The sequence below is a fragment of the Sinohyriopsis cumingii genome, chromosome 1 (genome assembly GCF_028554795.1).
Source record: "Sinohyriopsis cumingii isolate HCF-2022 chromosome 1, ASM2855479v2, whole genome shotgun sequence".
In the NCBI taxonomy this organism is placed as follows: domain Eukaryota; kingdom Metazoa; phylum Mollusca; class Bivalvia; order Unionida; family Unionidae; genus Sinohyriopsis; species Sinohyriopsis cumingii.
This window is the reverse complement of record NC_142961.1, coordinates 70,603,409-70,624,449: the sequence shown is the minus strand read 5'-3', so window position 1 is coordinate 70,624,449 and position 21,041 is coordinate 70,603,409. Positions and strand designations below refer to the sequence as shown.

General features: G+C 33.7%; 1 protein-coding gene across 1 annotated transcript in view; it reads right to left on the bottom strand.

The window, feature by feature from the left end:
• Positions 1-21,041, bottom strand: part of LOC149807090 (lipoxygenase homology domain-containing protein 1-like) — a 276,859-nt gene that overhangs the window by 141,563 nt on the left and 114,255 nt on the right. Inside the window, exon 24 of the mRNA XM_089961784.1 lies at positions 3,017-3,058. Within this exon, the coding sequence (XP_089817910.1) occupies positions 3,017-3,058 (42 nt within the window). The remainder of the gene's footprint in view (positions 1-3,016; positions 3,059-21,041) is intronic.

Here is a 21,041-nt window from a genome sequence, read left to right as displayed (position 1 = left end):
TTACATATATAAAAAAATCACATAGCCCCTGTGTCCTTGATAAGAACCAATCATTTTACTCTGAGAATAAAAGTTGTTTACTTCACTAAAACTATTTACAAGACTAGGGTCACATATTCAATACAGCTTCAATCTCACTCTTATAAGTCCCACAATAAAAATAAATAAAAAAAGAACTTGTTGAAGTGGCTGTTACTGATTTTGAAATAAGGTTGAGAACGAACCAGGTCAGCCTTGTGTTTATTAAAAGGAACAGTCAAGGTCAGCCTTGTGTTTATTAAAAGGAACAGGCAAGGTCAAATTATTTTCTGAAAAAAGTACAAGTTCCTAATAAACAGAACTTCATTATTTTGAAATATAATGAGAAGAAAAAAAAATAGATTTTAAAACTTACAAACAATTAAATCAAATACAAAAATTAACTCAAATATACATAACACTACATTCTCCAATCATATTAATATTAGGAATATAAGCTTGCTGCCTCACAAATGCAGCTCTTTTGAAAGACGAAAATTGTCTTTTCTGTTTTTATCATACAAAGGGCAGGAACTCTTGCCCATTACCTCCCATTTGCCACCACCAGGAGTTGCTAGTTTTAAGCTTTCACTTCAGTACAGACAGCAGTGTACTATGTACGTCCTGAAAATCATGCTAATATCTCAGTGGTTTTCCACAGTCTACCCAAGAAGTTAGGTTTTTATTGTGTATTAATCATTAACTACAGATGGTAGACATTTTTATGATGGCCAATTTTTGGTGAAACTATCACATTCATGCACTTTGTTTATCCAGACAATATGTTTTAACTAGGGCTGTACCGCATAAGTGATTATCACTATTCAGCCAAATACGAATAACTGGACCAACTATTCGGCCGAATATGAATACAAATAGTGTACACAATAGCTCTACCGACAACATTCAAAATTTCAAACGTAAGCAAAAGTTTCAGTTCAGTAAATTTAATAAATAATCTAAAAGTAAACAGTTAACTGCATCTAATTTTTGCATCCTTCTGCCAGTCTGTGTAAACTAGGAATGGAATTAATTTAACTAAACATAGAAATTGTTACTGAAGGTATCGCCAGCTGTACTGAAGAGATGTTCACTTGGTAAGCTCGTAGGTGGTGCAGAAAGGATAGTGTTTTGCAGTGTGACACAACCAACCACAGCATATATTATGTTAATGAGAGAGTTACTTCAGTCCACTCGCTGTAGTAGCTGCATATGCAGAAAAAGATGTCATGTGACCACTATTCTTATTCAGTCCAACTGCTACTATTCGGTCGAATACAGAATAGCTATTTGGCCCACTATTCGGCCCCAAAGCGAATACGAAGTGAATGTTCGGTTCAGCCATAGTTTTAAAATGGTATCACTGATGCATGTTGTAATTCATGTTTTTAGACTCACTACCTGTTGTTCTCTCATTTTGTGATGGGTGTTGTTTTTGTAGCTTATTAACATGTTGAGTTGTTAATTTATACATTTCTTGTTCATTGTTCTTGCCGCTTAAGTGAAATATGAGGACAAGTGTAAGAAGTTCAAGGTAAATAAGGACACAAATGATACATGCCCAGCCTGCACTAAATATATATCATTGCCTGACATGCAGTGTATACACTGTGTGGTCAGAAGATATATGGCTGACAGTTCTGCAGAGAAGTGTCATAACAGAGAAAAAAAAGGTGCAAAAATGGAATCAATTCTGAGCCTAGTGGATAGCATTGCTGGACACCCACACATGCACCAGCCCAACCACCACCCCTCACACACGCACTGAGATGTATGAAGCCAGCGGCTATCACCACATCAATGGAAGTGGAAGAGCAAGAAGCTGCAGTCTTGCTGTCCTCATACTATTGTTCAAGTTACAGATGCCTGGTATAGGAGGCAACACAGCTGCACAGTCGACAACCATACTGAACATTCTACCAGTGACAAATTCATCCTACACATCAGTGAACCATATGTTCATGACCTACCCACAGAGATGGTACCCATGATACGGTAGGTATTGGGATGATGGAAATGCTTCTTCCATGCCACCAGGCTTGTCTTTTTTGTGGAAATGGAAGCTGTGCTAGACCAAAATAAATACAGTGAATGTGGTGATAATAATGTAGATCTGACAGACTTAGACCCAAAAATGAAGAGGACCGACTTCAATTTTATGGCTGCAGCAGAAGAAACTTATCAGATGTTTCTGGCTTCAGAATGCCCTCCACTTGGGTTGTGGACACACTTTCAATCTGGTGGGAAGTACTGTGGGCATCTGAATGCCAACCCCCAGTCTTGGTACCAAAACACCCCAGAAGTTGAGGGGTCAGGTGATTCTGATAGCCCTTCCAGGCAGGACATGTCCTGGGTCAATGATCTACTTCAGCTGGTAATATATCTACCCAGGAAGATTCTGGCCAAACTGAATCTTTTCAAACAAGTGCTGTCACAGGTGTTCCATCCCTGTGCAGATCAACTCCTTCTTCATCCCTGACTCTTGTCAGTAAAGTATTGCAAAGCAAGGAGTTAAAATTTTTTGATTGTGGAAAGAATTTCATTAATAAGAAGGCCCTCCACTCTTAGGGCACATATCCTGAGACTGGTGCCAAGTCAACCACATCATCCCTTTGAGTGTCTCAATCCCTCACCAATCCCACAGTAGCCATAACAAGATTTTCAAAATAACTGCTGTAGTGGCCATATTTATAGGTCATATTTATACCATTTTCATCCAGTACCAATCTATAATCACAGGAAGTACTCAAGTTAAAATTCCAAAGTGATATGACCATTTGTTCACGAGAAGTATATGTTTGATATCATATTAGCACCATTTTCATTTAAGACCCATTGGAACTCAGAAAGTATGCCAAGTTGCCAAGTTTCATGATCTTCCTCCAAGAATTATCAAAGTAGTGATAATAAACAACCGCTAACAGACAATAAGACAACAGAAACATGCTTATCAAATAAGCTGGCCTTCAATCAGTAAAGCTAAAATTCTGTCACCTACCAGACTTCTTGGGTGTCTGAACATCTTTCAAAATTCCAGTCTCTGAAAAAGAGACAAAGAAGAAACATAAATTACAATTGTTGAATTAAAGAAATACTGGAAAAATAAGTAATTGTACTTTCAATAATTAGATTATAAGAAAAAAGCGAAGGTGTTAAATATACATAAATGCTACATTTTCGGTTTTACCGTTATAAAACAGCTGTAGTTTCCAATCTGATGATCAGTTTAAACAGAAGTGAATTTCTTATAAAAAATTCAACATTGTTAATGCCTAGATGATTTGAGTTTATAAACAATTTTATTTTTCTTTAAGCTAAATAACTTGCAAATTTCAGTGATAAGGAACATAAATAAGAGTTCAATAAATTAAAAAATGAAAAGTATTCTTTCCACTCTTCTAATCTTTATTCATTTTTTAATTTAATTTTTGTACATTTAATTATTCTGTACAAAGCAAACATATGTTATTATTTTTTTCATTTGGTTTCTACACTTGTAAATTATATACAGGTATCAAAAAACATTTCTCTTTACTGCAGTTTCAAAGAAAAGTAAAGCAGAGACAAAAGTCCCTAATGGGACTATCGCTCAAAAACTGATAAAAAGAATTTCCTGGAAATCAAGATAAGACCATTTCTTCTTTTTTAATGCAGAGCATTTAAACAAGTTCTGATATTTTTCAGCAATACAAGGTCTTCCAATAGGCTCTTTTGGCAGTCATACTAGATGTAAGATCATCCCCATTTTCACTCAGGACCAACAAAGACATTATTAGAATACTTTCTGGTGAAAGCCACATGTGAATTTGACCATCCATTCTGGAGTAACAATACAAGATTTTCAAGATGGCTGCCATGGTCACCATACATATGTCAGATCAGCATCATTTTCATTTATGCCCAACTAGACACCACCAGATGTCTTTCTGGTAAAAAGCCCCTGCTGAAAAGACTTTCCATTTAAGATGAGTAGCAATAAAAAGAATTTAAGATAAGATGGCTGCCAAGATGGCCATATTGAATGTCAGACTAGCACCATTTTCAATTTGGACCAACCAGACATCATAAGAGACCTTTTCAAGAAAACCTCATGTTGATATTAGTTTCTATTCAGGAGGAGTAGGAATAAAAAGATTTAACATAGAAGAGTAAAAATTACAAGATTTTTAATATAGTCACTGTGGCAAACAAGTCTGATGTCAGAGCACTACGATTTTCATTTAGATCAACTCGACATAATATCATGTCTTCTGATGAAACCTCCATACTGATATGACTTTCGGTTCAGTAGATGTGGTATAAGAGTATCAAAATGGCTCCCATGGTGGCCATACTGGACATCAGATCAGTACCATTTTCATTCAGGATTAACTAGACATCATTTGAAGGGGTTTAGTGAAGACCTCATGTTGATCTGATCAAAAATTCATGTCAGTTGGAAGAACAAGGTTTTCAAGATGGCCACTCTGATTGCATATTTGACATCTGCTCAGCATCATTTCCATTCAGGATCAACTAGACATCATAAGAAATCTGCATGTAAAAACCTTACTCTGATTTGAACATTCATACAGGAAGGGTAGCAATAGCAGGATTTTCAAAATGGCTGCTGTTATGACCACATTTAATGTACGAGCAGCACCATTTTCACACCTGGTCTTTCCATTTTTACACATTTTATATATTTTTCAAAGACAATGCCCAAAAACTTCTACATAATGTTTCCAAATTTTTCCTGTCATTTTTATGTTCCAAGTCAGTGTTCAGGTGAGTGTTTAAAACTGCTCTTAACCATATTCCTCCTGTTACTTCCTTTGATCCTCTTTTCCTGATTTGCCAACAAAACCACTTTCTATGGCATTATGTGAATTCTACTGGACACATCGTGCAATAAAATTTGTTCATTACTTGCTTAAGCTTGGAAAAACTTTCCCAATCTGAGGTAATCCTATAAGTGAGACAACTGTAAAAGTGCTAAAGAATATGCCTTATCCCATCACTTGTTAAGATGCATTTGGGGAAATTGTATTAGTCCAAATATGATTGTTTCAGATGGGTTGCTAGATTTTATGTAACATGCCATGACTTGGCAGGTAGGAGACTACCATAAATAGTTTGGAAAAAGGTCATGTGTAACTATTGCATTGGTATGTGTGAGTACCAAATTTACACCTACAGAATGAGTACTACACAAAAAAGAACCCTAAATCTACAATTGCAAAATGTGTTATAAATCCAGATCTGAACTGTATGAAATCAAAAGCAGAATAAAAGTGATAGGTCATGATCTATCAGTGTATACAACTGCAGATAACAGTCTACAATAGTCACAGTGTATCATGCAAGAGCACACTAGGGTATATAAAGTTCAAATTGTATCATGCAACACTGCAACAGCAGATCAGGGTCTACAATGTTCATGGTGTATAATGCAACAGCAGCTTAGGGTCTATAATCCTCATGATGTTTCATGCAACACTGCAACAGAAGATCAGGGTCTACAATGTTCCCAGTGTATCATGGAACAGAAGATCAGGGTCTACAAAGTTCACGGTGTATCATGGATCAGCAGATCAAAGTCTACAATGTTCATAGTATAACATGCAACAGCAGATCAGGGTCTACAATGTTCACAGTGTATCATGCAACAGAAGATCAGGGTCTACAATGTTCATGGTGTATCATGGAACAGAAGATCAGGGTCTACAATGTTCCCAGTGTAGCATGGAACAGAAGATCAGGATCTACAATGTTCCCAATGTATCATGGAACAGAAGATCAGGGTCTACAATGTTCACGGTGTATTATGGATCAGCAGATCAGGGTCTACAATGTTCATGGTGTATCATGAAACAGAAGATCAGGGTCTACAATGTTCCCAGTGTATCATGCAACAGCAGATCAGGGACTACAATGTTCACAGTGTATCATGGAACAGAAGATCAGGTTCTACAATGTTCATAGTGTATCATGCAACAGTAGATCAGGGTCTACAATGTTTCACAGTGTATAATGCAACAGATGATCAGGGTCTACAATGTTCACGGTGTATCATAGAACAGAAGATATTGGTCTACAATGTTCTCAGTGCATCATGGAACGGAAGATCAGAGTCTACAATGTTTCCAGTGTATCATGGAACAGAAGATCAGGGTCTACAATGTTCATGGTGTATCATGGATCAGCAGATCAGGGTCTACAATGTTCATAGTGTATCATGCAACAGTAGATCAGGGTCTACAATGTTCACAGTGTATCATGCAACAGCAGATCAGGGTCTACAATGTTCACGGTGTATCATGCAACAGCAGATCAGGGTCTACAATGTTCAAAGTTACCTGCATGATATGCAAGAGCAGATACAACAGATATATATTGAAGCTGAGCAATAACATATCAGGGTATCTTTATATCCTGAAGTTGAGAGGATTTAAAAAAACTAAGAGTCAATGGGGAAAGAGGTATAACAGAATCAATAGTTTTCAACAACAAAACTGGACTGAGAGGCCAAACTAGCTGTGGGCAACCCCAGTATCCCATTTCCTATGGCACCCCAGTAATACTCATGGAGAATTGAATTTAGTGGGGTTTTTTCCCTGGGTAAAAAATATCCATGAAACATAAATCAAAGTGCAAAATATTATTTTTGCATTGATTACTGAGATAAAGAGTGTGACCCTGCAACATTTTATCCCCAAAAAAGCATCTGTTTAATCCCAAGCCATAATACTGTATCCCATGAATATGCATGATTTTGCATTTTTACAATGTGAAAAATAAAGCCTCACTAAAACCAATTTTATAGAATTTCCATGTGTCAGTAATCAAGGGCAATGTGAGTCCATACAATGTAAAAAACAAGACCTCAATGAAGCCTACTGCATAAAATTTCCATGTGTCACTAATGAAGGGCAATATTAATCCTTATAAAAATGCAAAAAATAACACTTTTAACTCAATATTTGATTTTGCTAATTATTTACAAGTGGAAAATAAAAACATTTTGTGCATAAGAGAGTAAAAAAGTTATATTTTCCCATGATAAGTGAGAAGCACAATCTGAGAATGAAATACAATAAGAGAGAACAATTTGTTTCAATGAAAACATAAAAGACAGAATACGGATATCTTCTAATCAAACTAGCAAAGTATGAATTTGTACTCTACTAGGAATTTGATTCTAAATAGGCTAACCACTGATCAACTAAAATTATAATTTAAAAATAGTTGCTTAAAGTTCATGGGAGTTGGAGTGATGAATAGAAAATGTTACATCCGGTTGTGCAATGGAGAGCAACATAATATAATGATGGCTGGTAGTAAGTTATAATATACCGGAGAATACAGTAAAGAACATCAATTATTCACATGCTGAATATTGACATATGCATCTTTCTGAATCATTTGGAAACAGGAGTCATGTATCTTACTGTATATTCTCATTTATAAGTCAAGTCCAACTGCAAACTGCAGAGACCCAGATCTGCCATCAGAAATGTGTCTGCAGATCTGGATCTGTGCAGTTTGTTAGGAGTGATCAGTAGAACAAACAGTATAGACCCTGATCTGAGGTGCATAATGCTATGGCAGACCAGGAGCTTTGTTGTTTGCAGTTTGACTTGTCTTGTAAGCAAGTACTTATGGTATACACAAGAAATAGTCTTGACATCAGAATTATTTGACTTCTTAGAACAATGCAATGAATGTTCCACCCACTAATTAGCATACCTCCCTCACTATAGCGCTATCCATGGAATATACTACCTTAAAATGAAGTACACCATATGTATAATTTTATTACTACATAATCAAATGATAGTCATGATCATACCTGTCTTGTAAATTGAACCATTTTATAGCCAAAGGCCCGAACATCTGGGAGCAATGTATTATTTTCTAAATCAGCCTCTTTTGACTCAAACAAATTACGACAGAAACTGAGATAGTTTAAGTACATTGTGAAAATATCATGAAAACTGTACATGAGACATCAAATTACAAAGATCTGAAATTTTATACTGTATATTATAGGTATCAAAAGCCACTTACATGTTTAACTTGGTTCCTGTACAACCACTTGACAAACCCATAAAGAAGGATTCAAAATGCAAATAGGTAATAGTAAAACACCTGGTTTGATGATCAGATTGGTCTGCAGCCATAACAAATGTCTGTTATGCAATCTATGATTACAATGGCTGGTTTGAAAGGTCAATTATTTAAGAAGCAGATTATCTTGTCAAAATCACTTTATAAAGTGCATATGAATAACTGAACATTACTATATTTTCTGTGAGATCAACCCAAGGTTTGCAAAACAGTGTCAGAGTGTGAACATAATAAATAGAATGGTTAATATGTGCTATTGACAAAATATGAAAAATACTTACTGACAAATAAAATAACATCTTAAATATACATTTTGTGCATTTTAATTTAAATGGATACTTTCTGAAAGATGCTAAATGTCAGAGTTGACATAATAATTGTGCTTCGCAGCTTATACATTCTGTGTAAGAAGCCAATTAGAAAATTGCAAAGCTATATAAATCTAGAAAAACACTACCATATATACTCACTTATAAGTCAGGTCCAGCTGAAACTTCACAGACCCAGACCTGCCATTGCATAAATATGCCAGCAGATCTGGGTATGTGCAGTTTGTTAGGAGTGATCAGTAAAACAAATAACAATGACCCTGATCAGAAGGTGCATTATGCTATGGCAGATCAAGAACTTTGTTGTTTGCAGTTTGTGCCTGCTTAGAAGGAAGTACAGTTTAAAGCTAAAGCTGAAATATTAAGTCAACAAAATATAAATTGCCTTATCAGCTATTTACTGTTAACATGTTTTATAAGGTTTAAGCTGTGATTTGCTGAGAAATTTCATAACTTACCATCAAATGGACTTATAACTGATGCTGGAGATGTTTCTAAAACACTTTCTAATTCAAAGTCTAATGATAAGTAAATACGCAAAGTACTGAACTAAGTGATCAGTTATAGAAATTATATTAAATATATTTCACTTTTGATGTAATACCCACAACAGGCTTGACTAAGAGAACAGAAATATGATTTCATATTTAATGTAATACCCACAATAGATGGCTACAAGATTATAATCTGGGGAAATTTCTCATAAACAGCAACCCCTATCATCCTCCTTTCTCAATGTAGCAGTTGATTCCTTCTTTCCCAATATGATCACATACAAAATTAAACTCCTACTGGATCTTCTTCTGAAAATGATTTACTTCACAAAGTAATAATTATACACTAGAAAAGCATGGTGGTATGTTCCAATAAAATCGTCATATTCTGAGTGGATTTTAGAAACCATTTCCATCCCACCAGGCATACTAGGATTAATAAACACACTTAGATGGGGTTATTTTTTGCAAATTTTAATTGAAAATTGAGGTGAGGGTGGGTGCTTTTTAAACAACAGACAGGCATTCATTTTAAAAAGAAAAAACATAAAAGTTGACATATTTCTTTAACTTGATCATTTAGTACAAATGTATAAATTCAAGTTAGAGATAATATGTCAGATCAATACATACATACTTACATACATACATACAAACAGACAGACAGACAGACATACACACATAAATACATACATACATACATACATACTTACATGCATGCATGCATGCATGCATACACACACACACACACACACACACACACACACATACATACATACATGCAAGCATACAACTACTATAATGTGTTTATAACAGTGAGAACACAATCCAAGAAGTCAGACAAAACATTAATTGTTTTGTACCAAGCAAATTAATTTTAATGACTTTATTTTAATCATCTGCATTTTAACTCACACGGAATAATTGTGTTCAGCTTCTTTTTTTGAGTAACAAAAATATATTGCAAAATGAATCACTGTACAATATCATGTTCTCCTAAGTTGTTATCATTAAATGTATTTTGCATTACTGCTTTAATGTGCTGCACCCAAAAGAATATGCAATATTAATAAATTCCATAACAGTGCTTGCAAATCAAAAAACTGTAAACCAGGAAAGTTTTGTGATAACATTATATACTAATTATATTTCAAATCTTTTTGCAACTTTATATATTTATCAGCTAATATAATTGTATTGATACAAAGAATCAAACATGAAATTCAACTTAAATGGACACAACAAAATATGACCCACTGAACATTTGAATGAAAGACATTTTTAAGCCTAAGATCGACAATACACAAAATTTTCCTGGCTACTACTGGTTTCTGCTGTGCTATTTCCCACACAAAACACAAATTCCAATTCAACCATATCAATTTTTTGTATGAGTATGTTACCAGTCAAGAGTTCCTGATCTTCATGTACCATCTAGTTCTGAAATTATTCTACAGACTCAAAATTAAATTTGGTCTTATTCAGTATTCTAAATGCTTTGATATCCTTTAAATTTTATTTTTGTTTTTGTTTAAATTCACTCTTGTATTTTGGAAACAAAACTTTCCTGGATTACAGTTCTTTATGCAAACCCTTTATTTTGGAAAAAATCAGCAATGATATCTTGATGAAAAGATGACAATATGGTATGAAGGTAATACAATAAAACCTGTCCTGAAAGACCATTGGTTTACTGATTATACAGTATAATGACCCGTTATGACAGACCAGCAGTCCTGAGAGACATCATTTTTTGGTAGAAGGGGGGGATTTCAAGATGGATTCCTATTTGCCATATACAATTGCCCCTTACTGTATTGCTGTTCTAGGAAGCCATACAAAGTGTTATCATTCTTAAAGCAAAGTTTCTTATAATGAAGTACAATACAAACTGGACTATGTAAATGGGCATATTTTTTATTATAATGAAGTACAATACAGACTGGTCTATGTAAATGGGCCTATTTTTAATCATAATGAAGTACAATATTGACTAGACTATGTAAATGGGCATAGTTTTAATTATAATGATGTACAATACAGACTACACTATGTAAATGGGCCTATTTTTAATTATAATGAGTTTTAATATGCATAAGACTTCAAATTCAACTAAATCTATCACATAGGAAATTTATAAATCAAATTCAACTAAATCTATGACATAGGAATTTTATAAATCAAATTCAACTAAATCTATCACATAGGAATTTAATAAATCAAATTCAGCCAAATCTATCAGATAGGAATTTTATAAATCAAATTCAGCCAAATCTATCAGATAGGAATTTTATAAATCAAATTCAGCTCAATCTATCATGTATGAATTTTTTAAATCAAATTCAGCTAAATCTATCAGATAGGATATTTTTTTAAATCAAATTCAGCTAAAAACCTATCAGATAGGATATTTTTTAAATTCAGTCAAATCTATCACATAGGAATTTTATAAATCAAATTTAGCTAAATCTATCACACAGGAATTTTATAAATCAAATTCAACTAAATCTATCACATAGGAATTTAATAAATCAAATTCAGCTAAATCACAAAGGAATTTTATAAATCAAATTCAGCATGAAATATGGGATCCCTAATCATATCTACTGAGACCAATGTACTCATGATATTTTCCAAGCTGGAATTCAAATAAAAGTATAAATAAACTGGGCTTTAAGGTTTGTTTCTTCTTTTCATTTTTTTCTGGAAATCACCGTTAAAAGTTACATAAACAAAATTCTGGTGAAGAAACTTAACAAATGTCAATATTGATAACATAAGAAAATAAGTTATGCTAATTTGAAATATTAATAATAAAAGGAAAAGGAAGACCTGAGAAAATCAAATCCACTTTTTCTCTCTTCAAATTCATGAATCAAATTGAAAACAATGAACTAATGGTATTAAACATAAAGCTTTCTTAAGGATCCTAAAGATGAAATGATGCAAACGAACATTCATTGCAAACAATAATTGTTTTTTTTTTATATGTATTATTGTATATATTATATGTGTGATCAAGCTAAAAGAAACACTATGAATGAAAATTAATGTACAATATTTACAAGAAATGCAAGGAACATTGTCAGCAACAAAGAATGTACAATATTTACAATCAATTTTAACAAATAAACTTATTAGCCTGTCATGCATTCACTCTGGTCAGTTCCATAGGCTAGTTAACTATGAATATCCTGCGGACAGTTCATTTGACTAGTCTGTGAATTTACTATGGTCAGTTCTACTGACTAGTTAACTGTAAATTTACTCTGTCAGTTCTATTGGCCTGGTGAATTTATTTTGGTCAGTTATATTGATTACTTAACTGGGAATTTACTCTGGTCAGTTCTATTGGCCTGGTGAATTTATTTTGGTCAGTTATATTGATTACTTGACTGGGAATTTACTCTGGTCAGTTCTATTGGCCTGGTGAATTTACTTTGGTCATTTATATTGATTACTTAACTGGGAATTTACTCTGGTCAGTTCTACTGGCCTGGTGAATTTATTTTGGTCAGTTATATTGATTACTTAACTGGGAATTTACTCTGGTCAGTTCTATTTGAACAGCAACTGAATTTGATCAAGACAGTTCTACTGACTAGTTAACTATTTTAAAACACAGTAACACAAGGAGCTGATTTAGTGCTACAGCAATTTGAATAAAGTGATGTGGCCAAGGACACCCAACCCAGGCAGATCAGCTGAGATGGCAGGATTTGAGGTGACCCCCTTTCAGTTTAGCGTGATAAATACTCAGGACAAACTCAAGTGACTAGCACAAATGTAAATTTATAAATATAGCAACTATGATGGTTTGCAAATGCAACATTTTTGTCCTCTTGAAAAATAACCAATTTATCAAACTATCAAATAAGACCCTCTATTTACCCTTGTGCCTCTCCACTTCACTTCAACATTAACCTAGGAGGAGTGATGAGAATGGTGGAGGACACAAGGTGTGTGCGGTGAAACCTAAATTTCTCACATGTATATAAAGAATTTTGCATAAATATATTTGAAAATGGAACAGTATAGTACTTATATTTTTTTATAATATACATTCTTTTGACCTTCACCAAGGGGCCCCACCTACACATGATTACATTATAGACAAGCATAGAAACATGTTTATGAATTTCCAGATTTCAATGAAGCAAGTAGAAAGGAGGCAGAATAACTGAGTCATGGTGGGTGGGTGACAAAACATGTGTGACCTGAAAGACTGACAGATCATACTGACCCTCCTAGCTTATGTTCCTATTCAACTGATGAAGACCAAGTACATTATATTTTTGAATTCTTTGCAGATTATAGCATCCTTTAGCTTTAACTCTGCGGTATAGAAATTGACTTTCTGAACATCAAATTTGTTAAATCACTTCAAACTCATTGTAAAAGAAATGTGTACTGGTACTTTTGTCAAGTTTTTAGTTAAATAAATTATTTTAAAAACATTCAAATAGATAGTCTGAAAAGAAATTTTGAATTTCTGCAGAGAAATGTAAAATTGATAAGCCATTAAATAAAACATTCTGAATGCAAACATATTAAAAGTTCTTTTTAACACAATGAATTAATAAAAAATAATATCAGCTAAAAAACAGAGAGTCCTTAATGAAACAAATATATTTCCATTTTTTTTCTTCTACAAGGCAGAGTTCATACAAACCATCAGTTTTGCACACAAAGCAATGATTATAAAATAACACTGGCAGACTATCACAATGGTAGGATTTATAATAATAAATAAACAACAGATATAAATAAACAAAAGTGTAGCAATCCAGTTATGGTATATGATAGTTATTTTTTCATGCAACATGCAGGTTATAACAATCATGTCACTTCATCCGATTATCAGCCCATCTTTATGTCACACATCATTTAACTCACCCTCAGTTGGTGACCCCTGAAGGATAATCTCAGGTTCAGGGAGTATAGATCCTTCCTTTTTAGAGGTTTCATCTCCTTCTGCAACCTCTTCTGTGATAGCTACCTGTTTCTCCTCATCACCCTCTTCCTTTGAGCTATTATTCAACTCAACTGGTAAAACCTCTAAACACGGAAGACAATCGGACATTCAATCACTTTCGTATTTTCAAGCTGTACATCTGATCTGTGTTATACTCTTGGATAGGTTCGTTTTACTATGATCAAGTAATGTGATAGCAATAAATGATGCAACAAATAATAGCTAATAAAAGCTGTCAGGACGCTCCTTCTTCTACATAAGTAAAGCTCTGGGTATTCTTTATTCCATTCACACACTACATTCAATTTAGTGTTGCACCAAAAAAGACAGTTAAAAAATTGTTCTGCAATACGATATTTTATAAAAGAGGAAGTACAAGACAATGTTCCGTGATGAATTCACTCATTTTCATGTTGGACCATATTTTGTGGATTTAATGGTTGTTACAAACCATGAATTTAAAGACAAGCAATAATCTATTTTTGGATACATGAGGACCATTTCAAAATCCATGAATTCATCTACCAATGAAAATTTCATTTTTTGACAAATCATGACAAATGATACCCATGAAAATAAACAAATTCATGGTAGTTTTATGACCAATAACTTATAACTGCATTTCAGCTTGTTTGTTCACATGCAAATCTTTCTTCTGAATGTATGTCATTGCTTTACTGCTATATTTTATTTCTGAGTTTCAAATATAACTTATTGCTTTACTTCTATATTTTATTTCTGAGTTTCAAATATAAGTTATTGCTTTACTTCTATATTTTATTTCTGAGTTTCAAATATAAGTTCTTGCTTTACTTCCTTTTTTATATCTGAGTTTCAATCAGAATAAGTCAAAATGTAAACATGGATAGAAATGGAGTGAATGGTCGATAGGGCATTAAATTATCATGAATCTCCATATTCATTCAGATCATCATTTTCTGTGCATTTCATCTCTATCAATGATATTATCTGTCAGCAATAAAACTTGTCTACAGGCTGACACAGATCTGTCAGCAAGAAAACTCATCTTCAGGTTTACACAGATCCATCAGCATGAAAACTTATATACATACTGACACAGATCTGTCAGCATGAAAACTTATATACACACATTCATCATCAGGAAACCTCATCTACAGATCTGTCATCATGAAAACTCATCTTTAGGCCTAAACAGATCAGTCATCATGAAAACTTATCTATAGACTTATTTATATCTATCATCATGAAAACTCATCATTAGGCTTAAACAGATCTGCCAGCATGAAACCTGATCTACATAACTGTCATCATGAAAACGCATCTTTAGGCCTAAACAGATCAGTCATCATGAAAACTCATTTATAGACGTACCCAGATTTGTCATCATGAAAACTCATCTTTAGGCCTAAATAGGTCTGTCATCATGAAAACTCATTTATAGGCCTAAACAGATCTGTCATCAAGAAAATTCATCTTTAGGCCTAAACAGATCAGTCATCACGAAAACTCATCTTTAGGCCTAAACAGATCTCAGATCTGTCATCATGAAAATTCATTTATAGACTTACCCAGATCTGTCATCATGAAAACTCATCTTAAGGCCTAAACAGATCTGTCATCATGAAAACTCATCTATAGGCCTAAACAGATCTGTCATCAAGAAAACTCATTTATAAGCCTAAACAGATCTGTCATCATAAAAATTCATCTTTAGGCCTAAACAGATCAGTCATCATGAAAACTCATCTATAGACTTACCCAAATCTGTCATCATGAAAACTTATCTTTATGCCTAAACAGATCAGTCATCATGAAAACTCATCTATTGACTTACCCAGTTCTGTCATCATGAAAACTCATCTTTAGGCCAAAACAGATCAGTCATCATGAAAACTCATCTTTAGGCTTACACAGATCTTTCAGCAAGAAAACTCATCTACAGGCTTACAGGGATCTGATGGCACACTGTTAAGTAACATATGGGTGTGGCACACTGTTTAGTAACATGTGGGTGCGTCACTATTTAGTAACATGTGGGTGTCCAAGTACTGAAAAGTTAGTTTATCTCAAGTAGGATAATTTCTTGAATCAAAAACAAGACTCTCTGATGAAATGGAGGAACTCTCCAACTGCTCATTCTAAGATCAATTAATACAAAACAGTGTGTGGGGGTGTGGGGGTGGGGTGGGGGTGGGTATGGGTGTGTGTGTGTATGTGCACATCTATGTGTTTAACATCTGGTCAAATGTGGCTGAATGCAATGGTGGTTTTGGTTACATCCAATAAAGATAAGATGGAGACAGACTTAAATATATACTTAGAATATATTTTACTATTATATCTATAATTATATGTTGTAATTATCATACTGATACACGTATATTACAAAAAGATAGAAAAGGAATAGTAGATGGCTCCTTATATGGATAGGTGGATAGATACATAGGTACCTATTAGAAGCATAGGTAGGTATATTATGTGTAGATAGATATGCATGCTGTACATGAATGTGTGTGCAGTTTTACCAGTATATCAATATACTGTGGTACAGAACTTGCAGGAACATGTACCAAAATATGTTTTGCAGCATTTCTATAAACATTATAGACATAATATTTCTACTGAAGTCTTTATTTGACCTATTTGAATTGTTTTTCTCTGTTGGTTGTTCTAAAATCATTAAAACAGATTTTTAAATGAGATTTCTGCTTAGAAAATGGTTCAAATGCATGTTATATCCTGTCTGTTGCCTAACAATGACCTTACATTTTGCATGACCTGGTGCAAAATAAAATAGTGGCATTACTGGCTGAAATTCTCACAAAAAAAATTAAAATTAATTGATAGCCATACCATTTGTTGGGAATCTAATGTGGAGGTGTTTGCAGGTGAGTTAACATATCTGACTGCCCAGATCCACCAAACATCATTCAATCACAGCCATTAATGTGGTCCAAGTTGAAAAATTCAAGATTAAACAGAAGCCTATCTCATGTACCTCTAACTTGACAACGTGTAAAAATGTTTCCAAATCATTGCTAACTTGAAGAGAGTTGTTAAAAAATTAAATAATTTGATACAAATTGCAGGATAGTGTTCTGTATCATAATATATTGAAATGTTAAAATTCTGATAATACCCAATCCTCTGTGTGTGTGTGTGTGTGTGTGTGTGTGTGTGTGTGTGTGTGTGGTAGGTAGAAAAAAACACAGAAGATTGTTGATGATACAGTCAGAGAGACAGAAAAGTAGATCAAAATACAGACAGAAGGACTTACAGACAGACTGGCAGGCATATGCAAGCAGATACCAGTACAGTAGATACATATAGTCAGATTGATAGCTAAAGAATGAGAGATATATAATCATAGTGGATTCATCAATAACAGATAGATACTGCTTTACATTATGAATGAAATTCTTTTTATTTCAAAGTACAATAATAAAAAAATGTACTTTCATGCCAACAGTGTTATTCAAGATGTTAAAAAAACAAAGCAATCAAATTTAGTTTGCAATTTTCCAACTAAACAGAAAACAGGATGTAGGGTTAAAGCTTACTTAATATATAGACTGTATCAGTCAGGTCAGATATCAATTGCTGTCTTATCTGCCTCCCTTTGCTAAGAATACATCAAACTGCATCAAAACAATCTGTATAGTCATGTACAGTAATTGACCAGGTATCGAATAATGACAAACTTCCATATTTTTAAACAAGAGACCCAAGCAAACACACCTGACTGACAACTGCCTGACAACTAAATGCTTGGGTAGTTGGTCAACAACTCTAGGTGAGTAGGATGTTTTTTTTAGAAAAGATTTTTTCACAATGGTGTTGATGGTGTTGATCACACATGTTGCAAAACAAGTTTCAAGGTTTGTCCATTCTTTTGTATCTTCATCTATATTTGATAACACATCTGCATCATATATTTGAAAGGATGATTTCTGTTAAAAAATTTCAATTCTGTTGACCAGCTTTTTGAGATAAAGTTGTTTAAATGCTTTTATGTTTCTGATAATGACTACCATATTTTATGGTGAATTGGCATCATTAAAAAATAAATTTTGAAGCCTTGTATGCCAGCGTGATTTTTTCCAAATCTGATCCAAGTCTGTCTGGTTGTATCTGAGAAAAAGTTGTTTCCCAGTTTATCTATGCTTAGCAATAGTGGGCCATATATGATGGTGGATCAGCATCATTTTTACAATTTTAAAAGTTGATCTTGCCAGAATGCATTTGGTCAAATTTGGTATAATTTTGTTCAGCAGGTTTTGAGTTGTTTTACGCTTTTCAGAATGGCTATATTAATGGTAGATCAGCATCACTTTGTACAAAGTTAAAGGTCTTTATGCCATGAGGCTTTCAAACAAATTTGGCCAAATTTTTGGGGGCATCTTTTAAAAAGAAGATATTTAAATATTTTTCTACTTGAGTAATGCCAGACTGGCATCTCTGGAACAAATCTGAAATCCCTTCATGTAAGAATGCTTGCAATCAAATTTCTGCTGAATGATTTTGGAAAATAAGTCATGAAAAGGCTTTTCTATTTTTAATATTGTCAGTCATGTTTTATGGTGGACTGGCATAATAGTTACAAATATGAAAGGCCCTGATGCATGAATGCTTTCTGTTCAAGTTGGTCAAATTCTGTTAAGCAGATTTTGAGTAGTTGTTTAAAGGTTTTTCTATTCTAGTAATGGTGGCCATAACTGATGGGAGATCAACATTATCTGTACAAATCTAAACAACTTTCTTGCCATGATGCCTTTTCTCAGATTTGTTAACATTTGTTGAGTGGTTTTGAGATGCTGTTTTAAACATTTTCTCTTTTTAGCAACAATGGCAATATTGCATGGCAGATTAACATCAAATAAGTAAATCTGAAAGGCTTTGATGTTGGATTGCTGCTCGCTTTAACATCAAGCAAAGTGGTTAAGCAGTTTTCATGAAAAGTTCTAAATAATTATGAATGACCAGTTGATCTATAAAAAAAACCTCAAAAATTCATCACCATTCAATGAACCATGAATGCCATGGATACAAAACAACTGTATAGCTAAAGTCAAACAGATAATAAGATTTTAAAAGTACTTTGTATTATATAGTACCAGGTTGAATAAAAGTCCAGACCAAGTCTTCCATATATTATATCAACTATTGCAAGAGGCCATCTATCTCACCATATTCTACTCATCAGGGAAAACAAGTGGGCCATTAGCAAGGTTACTGTGACCTAATTAATATTCCTTGGGATATTTTATAATGATGCAAGCAACAAGATATTAGGAAACAGACATGGACAGTATAAGTACAGTACAACTTTGGGTGAGCTAAAAATTGCAAACAACTATTTAGAACAAATGTAAATCTGAAACTCTCCAAATTATTTTTATGAGCAAAGCCCAGAGTTAGGTAGTATATACATATTTATTGCAATAACTCTGGTTAAAAAAACTGAAACAAGGTTATAAGTCAATTATGAACTGTTTCATGCTGGTTTCCAAATTATGGCTTTTGAACACACGGTTACGAGTTTGAAAACATTTTGCTTACCTTTATTTGGTGATGTAATATCTGGGAAGTAAATCAATAATATCAATGAGACCTAGAAATCATAAATAGAGCAGAACAGCAGAACTCTATTTGTGAGGACAAAATTAATGATAATAAGAAAACTTTCTAAATTGTGCCTTGCGGACAGCCTGGAATATATTTCACGTAGATACTACCCACATAAGACTTTTATGACCTTGTACAGTACAACAGATCTGATAACTGCTATTTTTGTTGTTGTCATTTTCAACTACCATGAAACTGACTGTACAAAGATCTGATTACTGCTATTTTGGGGTCATTTTCAACTACCATAAAATTGATCGTACAAAGATCTGAATAATGCTATTTTGGGGTCATTTTCAACTACCATGAAATTGACTGTACAAAGATCTGATTACTGCTATTTTGGGGTCATTTTCAACTACCATAAAATTGATCGTACAAAGATCTGAATAATGCTATTTTGGGGTCATTTTCAACTACCATGAAACTGACTGTACAAAGATCTGATTACTGATATTTTGGGGTCATTTTCAACTACCATAAAATTGATTGTACAAAGATCTGAATAATGCTCTTTTTTTGTGTTGTCTTTTTCAAATCCCATGATATTATTTTACATGAGTTTACCTTGAAAACACACTTTAATTATTTACCTACCACTGATTGCCACCCTCGATCACCAAGTATTACAGGAAGGTGGGGTAATGTACTATACACTCCTGGATGAGGAAAGAAGCTTTGTAACAGTGGCAAGCACAAACACTTTTCAAATTCTGAGAAAGGATCCTTCACCAGTAGGAGGTGGGTGTCTATCAGAATAGGAGGTTTGACATTTTATGTCCCCATTCAAAGGATTGTGTCTTAACCACCAAAGATGCTACAGGACAGGTGAAGACATGCTGGCTTCTGTCTGCTACTGGGGTTCAAACCCAAGACAGTGACTATAGAAACCAGTGAGCTAATCATAATGTTACTACCTCACGATTCATGCAGTTCCCTCTGAATTGTTTAATTACATTTAACTTTGTCATATTGGTTTTATGATAAGGTCACCATCTTGACGACAAGATGCTTAAAATAAATGATGTAATAAAAGAAAACAATCTACTATGAAATGTTCATACTTTTTTTATTTGACTGTGTGTATCTATACAAAGTAAAGGAGGATTGTTGTAAAATAAATCCTCACATTATCATGTCCAAATAAAGTTATTATCTGGGATACCACCATGTTGTTTTAACTGAATTAACTGAACTGGGTTGAGGTGGGGGGATGCAGGTCAGTGGAGCTCTGCATGTCAATCATGATGCAAATGTAACACAGTTCTGCCAACCTCTGTTTAATGATACTGCTTACAGGAAATGTGGACCAGCCATTATCGGAGCACTGATGTTTTAATTAAGCAAGCTGATAGTTAAACCCCATGTACCTTCTAATACATACATGTGTCTGAATTAAATTGTGGACCTAATTAATCGTAAAAGAATATGGGTCACAAAAGATAGATGATCTCAAAATTAAATATACAAGATGTTTAATAAAATATTCGACAATATGGAATCTTATTT